We start from the raw sequence: 8,376 nt of genomic DNA, 5'->3' as shown, positions 1-8,376 counted from the left end.
TATTATTCTCCTTCCTTCTGCCGTACGTTTATTCAGCGTGTTACTAGTCCAGCAGTTTTGGTCTCAGACCCCTGAAAGCGGGGTCAAATCGTCTGGTGTTATTGGGAATGGTGTGCTATGACTTTTATAAGGGGTCGGGTGTTTTTTGGCCCCACCCAAAAATGCATTGATTTAACATTACACCCAAATTTGAATATATATATATATATATATATATATATATATATATATATATATATATATATATAATTACTATTATAAGGGAAAAAGGACTGCCCCTTTAAATTCCCTGGGATTCAGTCCCAACGTCACAGCTGTAAAATCCAGTAGATGAATGCTTTTATAGACACTGAACTTTGTGTACCGCCTACACAAGCAACGAGGCCGGGAACAAAAGTGTCTTGGGCTGCAGTCCACAGAAGAAGCAAAAGCATTCCAAATCGTCTTCTAAGAAACGTAAGTTGCAAGTTTGTTGATCTAATAGCTGTAATATATAAGCCTATATACTCCATATATTTTGCTATTAAATAATATTAAAAATATGTTATAAAATATATTTTGTTTTCACAAGTAGTAGGTCTACATCAATAACATTTAAAATTGTATGAACATTTCATTTATGAGTCATTTATAAGTTTTGTTGCATTTTGAATATTTAAAAGGATTCAAATTGATCATACTGATTTCAAGATTAAGATTTCATTATTAAAATAAACACTATCCAAATATAGCTGACAATTTTGTATACTTGTTCTGTCACATAATAAAACATAATTTGAATTTTATTTTATTATTTGATTTGGAAAAGGCCCAGATTAGAAATTCAAGAAATACACCGTCTCTGCAGTGCCATGAAAAGTGCGCCTTCAGGAGAATGGCCCATTAAAAATGCATTCCAGCAAACGAAGTTTAACTATAAATGAATTAAAGATTGTTTTTTAATTGGTTGAAAACATTAGCTTGTTGTTATTTTCCCATTAGGGACACTATAGCGTTCTGAGAAGCCATACACACACGTTCTACATGTGACATGCGTTTAAAATGAAAACTGAAACTAAAACTTTATTTAGACCTATTTGTCATGAAGTTATATTTTGTTTTTTTTTAATGTGACATCAGACATAGACAAGCAAATATGGCTAAACCCCAGTGATTTGTTCTTCCTAGTATATTATTTTAGTTTCTATTCCCAAATATTCAACAAATGTCCATATAGGCCTACCGAAAGCCATATTCTGTTTCCGAAGGGGGAGCTGATTCGTGCTGCAATCATGCTCGTATCAGAAAAAAAGTTAACAAGTTTAAAATGCTGTAGATTTTTTTGTGATGTTTAATCTGGGAAAAATACCTAGATGATGTGATTGATTTGACTCAAACTGACTTCTAAATAAACAAATTGTTTCACTCCAGTATAAGATAGTAGCTCAAATAAAAATGTTTAAAGGTGCTGTGTGTAAGTTTTCGACTCTTTTAAAGCATCAAATATCATAACAGGTTAAGAAACATGTTAAGTGAACTTACTTCTGAAAAACAATACTAAAGTCAGTTTTTTCCTATGAAATGTGCGTTCTCTGTCAGAATTTTGGTCTGTTACTCCACCTACTGCCAGTTTACTTTATTATATTTTGGCAGCCTGGGATTGCCTTGGTGGAAAACGACTTTATGCTGCGACTTTATAGCTGCCTGTCGCTCAGGGTGGCGACCCGCATAATTACAACCAGCCTCTGAGCGAGCTGAGAGAGGATCTTATGAGCTCTACTGGTGCTCCTATTGATTGTCACTCAAAAAAGTCACTCTTCATTTGCATAAAATTGAAGGATTCTCAACTTTGTCGTCGCTCGACACAACCACCTGGTCACCAACGGTCATTGTCGTTCACGTAGATGGAGGTCGCCAGAAGTCGCAGCAGCAAACTTGCAGCATCAAAGCAACAATCGGCCATTCATTTTAATGGAGAGTGGGCGACTTCGAGTGACCTCTGTCTATGTGAGTGACAGCGACCATTGGCGATGAGGTGGACATGTTGCCACCCAGAGCAGTTGACAGCTACAAAGTCACTGCTAGTGTGAATGAGGCATTTCATTTTAGAGTTGAAAGCTGCCTCAATATATGCGGACACTGTCAAAAATGTGACCTCCAGAGGACGCTTGCTCCTGTTGGTGTTGATCTGCCAATCTGGCAACCTGAGTTTGCTTTGAGTCGGAGGGGTAGAGTGAAAATAAAAACTCCAGTGTTTTGATTTCGTACTGCAATACCTTAATCAAATTATTTATCATACACACTACACCTTTAAGCATTTAAATCAGCAATGTAGTAAGCCAAATGGACAGTTTGAACTTTCCTATGAATGCTGAAGAAAACTGTAAAGAGATTTGTTTTGTAACTTCAGTTTTCTTTTGGTACAGATGCAAAAAGCCAAAGTTAGGAAAATCAGCACAGAGAGCCTCTCTTCTACGTTACCCAAAGAGCGAAAAGATCAGCTCTGTGCCTCACTAGGAGATGTGGATCTGACTCTTCTCTATAAAGCTTCGGTTCATGGATATAAAGCTTCTGCCTTTCATCAGAGATGTGACCGTCAGGGTCCAAATTTACTTGTAGCCTACAATAATTCAGGCTACATCTTCGGTGGATACACTAGTGTAGATTACACTCAAAGTGGCCGGGAAATTAAAGACGATGAGGCATTCCTGTTCAGCTTTCACGGTGGAAACTCTAGCTTCATTAAAGTTAACAGTGGATATTATGCACGTTATGATGATAGTGGAGCGCCCAACTTTGGTCAACAGTTATACTTTTGCTACAACAATCAATCATGTGTAAAATATCAAGGAGGAACCAGTTCTTTCGACATTAATACCTCATCAATGTATGGCAATGACAATCAGCTGGTGGAATGTGAGGTGTACAAAGTTGAGCAAGGTAAGGCATTCATCACTGCCATTACCAAATATATTTTACACACAAAATCTTGTTGGAAAAAAGCTGTCTTAATGAACTAATTCAGATAATTTAGTGTACTTTAACGTTACTATAACAAAACATTTTTTTTATTTGACAATTACTAGATCCTCAAGTCAGTGTTGAAGAGAAACCATGGCGGAAAGTTCTGTGGACAGCTGAGTATGTTTATAGTTTGTAGTTTCTTTTTTTGCTATGGTCATTTGTAATAATAAACTTTCTTATTTGTAGACGAAGAGCAGAGCTCATGGGGTTAATCAGGAGTCATAAACCGCTGATTTCATCTGCGAGTCGGGTCAGAATCCTAATGGTCGGCCCTGTTGGTGCTGGAAAATCCAGTTTTTTCAACTCCATAAACTCCATCTTCACTGGTCATGTGACCAGCAAAGCCATGTCAGGATCTGCAGGCACCAGTCTAACTGTACAGGTATATCATCAACAGAGGTATGGGACCTGCTGCTTTGGCTTGTAATATTAAACAATTATTTCACAATTATTCCTATTGTTGGCAGTTTCGCAGTTACCCAGTGAATGATGGTCGTGAAGGAAAGCCATTGCCGTTTGTGTTGTGTGACACCATGGGCCTCGAGGAGCAATCAGGAGCAGGACTGGACATTGAGGACATCAGCAGCATTCTTCAAGGACACATACCAGACCGCTATAAAGTAAGAGCATAAGTACATTTTTTGGGGCTTGGAAATGTATATTAATTTGTAAAGTTTGGTAATCTTTTTATTTAATCTATTCTTAATCCAGTTCAACCCTGCAGCACCGTTTCAACCTGATGAGCAAAAGTCCTCCAGACTTGTGTCTCTACAGGAGAAGATCCACTGTGTGGTGTACGTGATCGACGCCACCAAAATCTCCCTCATGTCTGAGAAACTAGAAGAAAAACTGTCTGCCATACGCAGAAAAGTCAACTATATCGGTAAGTGAGCATATTAACGCTATTTTTGTGACTAATATGTAGGTTATACAGGAAGCTACTTGACAGAGATGTACTTTAAAATGTATCATGACTATTTCAGGCATTGCTCAGATTGTCTTGATGACAAAAGTCGATGAAGCTTGTCCTTTTGTGGAGGAAGACCTCGAAAATGTGTATTTTAGTTCCTACATCAAGACAAAGGTGAGACATCATGATCACATGAACTCTCCAATCTGGACCCAGAGTGGCTTTTTCTTTCAATAAACTCTCCAAAATTAATTTCCAAACCCTTCACTCTCTCTGGTGAAATGAGGTGCAGAGAGTAACAGAACTGATTATTCAGTTGTAAGCAGTAATGGAAAGAGTACTGAAAAATCATACTCAAGTAAAAGTACCATTACCTGCCTAAAAATGTAGTGCAAGTAGAGTAAAAGTGTCTGCTGTAATTATCACTCACAGTATGAGTAAAAAGTAGCCCTTTCAAAAGTGCTTAAGAGTAGCGAGCAGTGAGTATTAATTACACTGTGAAAAGCTGATGTGTTTACATGTAATCTGTGGCTGTGTGTGAACGTTACATTCTGTAGTGCATTTAGTTATTGCCAAGCAGGCACACAACATCATGAGACATTAATATTATGTTAGATTTAGGTCATGTCTGCTGACCAAAATTCAATGTCTAGCCAGCGTCTACGGACAACGTTATTTTGCTGTCCAGTAATGACGTCAAATGAAGTTAATATTTGGTTGAATTCAGGTTGTGTTGGAAAGTGACCAAAATCCAACGTCAAGCCAACATCTTAAACCAACGTCAAATACTAATATTTATTCATCAGGTATGTCAACCAAAATCCAACATCTGATAATGGTAACGTCCACACAACGTCAAGCTGTTACATCATTAGACGTTGATATTTGGTTGTTTTTAGGTTGGACACTGACGTTGGCCTGAGGTCCAATTCCGATGTCAACCTGATTTTCATTTCCAAATAAAATGTAACACCGCCATGACGTTGAGGCCATTTCGTTTATCATACAGTAAACATCTATCATTTTCTCATCAGTGTCATGCATCTAAACAGTCTCTGGGTCAATGAGTGTACAGATTTTGGACATCTTCTTGGGCTCTTTTAATGCTTTCAAACAGTTGCAAATCGCCCATGTCTTGAGGTAGTTCATTATGAGGCGATTTACCTTTGATTGGACAGGAATCATGACTAATTTCTAATCCCCATAGATGAGAAATAATAAAGTAGTGACTGCAGGTTGAAGGAAAGTAGTGGAGTAAAAGTACCAATACTGCAGTAAAAATGTACTCAAAGGGAAAGTAAAAGTACACATTTTTAAAACTACTTCATAAATTACAGTTCCTGAGAAAAACTACTCAATTACAGTAATTTGAGTATTTGTAATTAGTTACTTTACACCACTGATTATAAGATGTTTTAGATTAAAGCATCTGCTAAAGCCTGAATGTGAGCTGGTGTTGTGTGTGTGCAGGTGCAGGAGGTGAGCTCTCGCTTGGGTGTGCCGGTGTCTTGTGTCTTACCGGTGAAGAACTACAGTCAGGAGCTGGAGCTGGAGCTCAACTGTGACGTCCTGCTTCTCACTGCTCTACAGCAGATGCTTCGTTTTGCAGATGATTATTTCGATGATATACACCCTGTGGAGGACAAGCCTGTATGAAGCTCTTGTGGCTGAACTGCAAAAAGGACAAATTGAAAGATATGCAAATCATTTACATGACGGCTAATACAAATGAACTTAAATTACATGCCATTAACTATCTAATAAAACTTTATCGATGACATTCAAGAGAAACCTGATTTGTAAATAGCACCCTGATGAAAATGCTAACACAAATAGCATGTTGATAGTATGATCTTAACACAATTAGCATATAGCTAGCATGGTGTCAGTGTAACAGAGTTATGGTGTGTCTCCACCGGCTGACATCAAACTAGTGCGAAGCACATTAGAATACTATTAGGTAGGAAGGGGTTACCATTTTATTGACTTTGTTCTACATGTGGTGCGCCCCCTCTGTTACCTTAATCCATTTTCATGTGTGTAAAGCCAGCGCACAAAGGATATTTTAATATTTCTGTGCTCAATCTCTGCTATGACTGTTTTCTCATGCAATATGTCACAGAAGTAATTATAATGATCGATCTTTATTTACACAACACAGAAGAGACGCAAAAGACTAGTTACATTGATCAGGGTCACGCCACTAATGTAACTAGTCTTTCGTGTCTTATCTGCACAAATAAAGATCAACCGTGGTCACTAAGAGAATATTGGCTTACTACAATACTAACATGTTGCTAAAATGCCATCAAAAGTGGAAACGATTGTAAAATAAAAAAGTACATTTACACACAAAATGCAGCACTTCAAGACACCATATATATTTTATAAAAAGGTATTAAAAAGATCCTGAAAAATCAGAGTAGAAGGTACCTCCTGTGACAGAAAGAAATAACATTGAAATAACATTGGGTAGTAGGAAGGGAAAATACAATGAAGTAATCTCTAAAAACGAGTACTTTTTGACTGCAAATAAAATTGTAAGGAATAAAAAGTCATTTTTAATTAAAGTAATTAGTGTTCATTTTTAAATGGACTCAAGTAAAGTACAAATACCCCCCAAAAAATACTTAAGTACATTAATCAAGTCAAATTTATTCAAGTACTTTATACCTCTGTTATCATGATGATGACTATTATTATTATTATTATTACTAATATTATCATTATCATTATCAAATGCACTTTTAATCTGGTGCTTTCTATAGGTGGTTTAAACAAACATTGAAATGTTTTATGTTTAAAAAGTTCATTGCAGATGTGACAATATTTTTGGTGAATTCATATTGTAAAATGCTTCTCAATGTAATATGTATTACATTATGAGCTCAATATTTTATTATGCTTTGAGAAAATTTTTACATCATGAACATTTTATTGGCATAATAATGCTATAATCAATACAATGTGTGGAGTTTTTATATTACATGCGATTACATCAGGGGCATTGCTAGACATAATGCTTTACTGGGGCACCCCCCCCCCCACCTCCCCTTCCAAAAAAAAAAAAAAAAAAAAAAAAAAAAAAAAAAAATATATATATATATATATATATATATATATATATATATATATATATATATATATAATAAATATTTATTATAAATAAAAGTATTCTTGTTATTATACAATTATTATTCTAAATAATCTTAAATGTATCTGGAAAACACTGTTAAGACCCAACTGGAGTGATGCTAAGATCATTTAAGAAATCTTTTGCATAAATATTAATTTCATTTGAATAAATTTCTATAGACAATTCAATAAAAAAAAGATGTGTTCTAGAATTATCTGTTGTCTTAGACTGACACACGGCAGAGAATTAGGTTTAAGTCTTACCTCCCTGACTCATCATCGCTCCTTTTTGCTTCATACTAAAAAATCTCTCAGGAGGCACACTTAGTAAGATCACTGTCGTATTGTTTAAACTTTAGTTTACAACGCATGAGCGGCGCGAGACAAGCAAGTAGCCTGCTTTTTGGGCGCGCATGTTAACTACCGGGACTCGCACCAGCAGAAGAGCAGCACGTGTTTACTTTTTGATTACACTGCTTTCACCAGCATTGGTTCGGTTGCACATAGAGAATAACGTCTTTATTTCGGAATTACTACTCTTAATATATACACTTGCATATTAAGTAAATCAGATCTCAATGCATTTACTGGGGCACTGGTGATTTTTACTGGGGCACGTGCCCCAGTGAATTGGGTCCAGCGACGCCCCTGAATTACATTATGAGTTGCTGCAGGTATTTATATTTTATTCTCTGTAAAGCTTATCAGATTGTCATCTTAGATACTTAAAGGGTTACAAATACAGCATGATATATACAATTGAAATCTAAATGATTAAACAACCTTTGAATTTTTTTTCTTTTTTTAAATATTTCCCAAATTATGTTAAACAGAGCAAGGAAATGTTCACAGTATGTCTGATAATATTTTTTCTTTTGGAAAGTTTTTTTTTATTTTGGCTAGAATAAAAGCAGTTTTTAATTTTTTAAAAAAACATTTTAAGGTCATAATTATTAGCCCCTTTAAGCTATATTTTTCCGATAATCTACAGAACAAACCATGGTTATAACTTGCCTAATTACCCTAACCTGCCTAGTTAACCTAATTAACCTATTAAGCCTTTAAATGTCACTTTAAGCTGTATAGAAGTGTCTTGAAAAATATAGTCAAATATTATTTACTGTCATCAAGGCAAAGATAAAATAAATCAGTTATTAGAAATGAGTTATTAAAACTATTATTTTCAGAAATGTGTTAAAAAATGTCTCTACCTTAAACAGAAATTGGGGCAAAAATAAACAGGGGGGTAATAATTCAGACTTCAACTGTGTTTGTTTTTCCTACTATGCATGTTAATGTTTACAGTTGTTTTGTGTTGAGGTTGAGTA

At 35.6% G+C, this 8,376-nt stretch overlaps 1 protein-coding gene across 2 annotated transcripts; it reads left to right on the top strand.

The window, feature by feature from the left end:
• The first annotated feature begins 292 nt into the window (after positions 1-292).
• On the top strand, positions 293-5,693 carry LOC130215526 (interferon-induced protein 44-like). Of its 2 annotated transcripts, XM_056447349.1 has the most exons (8): positions 293-456; positions 2,406-2,919; positions 3,066-3,120; positions 3,190-3,385; positions 3,471-3,623; positions 3,715-3,886; positions 3,987-4,087; positions 5,384-5,693. In XM_056447349.1, the coding sequence occupies exons 1-8, from the start codon at positions 331-333 to the stop codon at positions 5,567-5,569; spliced, it is 1,503 nt and encodes a 500-aa protein (XP_056303324.1). In that variant the 5' UTR covers positions 293-330; the 3' UTR covers positions 5,570-5,693. The 2 variants fall into 2 exon arrangements, with proteins under 2 accessions (XP_056303324.1, XP_056303325.1); XM_056447350.1 differs by lacking the exons at positions 2,406-2,919; positions 3,066-3,120 and having other exon boundaries at positions 379-456.
• Positions 5,694-8,376: the final 2,683 nt, after the last annotated feature.

This window comes from Danio aesculapii, chromosome 22, assembly GCF_903798145.1.
Source record: "Danio aesculapii chromosome 22, fDanAes4.1, whole genome shotgun sequence".
In the NCBI taxonomy this organism is placed as follows: Eukaryota; Metazoa; Chordata; class Actinopteri; order Cypriniformes; family Danionidae; genus Danio; species Danio aesculapii.
This window is presented reverse-complemented; position numbering and strand designations above follow the sequence as displayed.

Coding starts and splice junctions, on each gene's coding strand:
- LOC130215526 (XM_056447349.1), top strand. CDS start 331: ATGAATGCTTTTATAGACACTGAACTTTGTGTACCGCCTACACAAGCA. Junction 457..2,405: donor CAAATCGTCTTCTAAGAAAC/GTAAGTTGCAAG, acceptor CTTTTGGTACAG/ATGCAAAAAGCCAAAGTTAG. Junction 3,887..3,986: donor CAGAAAAGTCAACTATATCG/GTAAGTGAGCAT, acceptor TGACTATTTCAG/GCATTGCTCAGATTGTCTTG.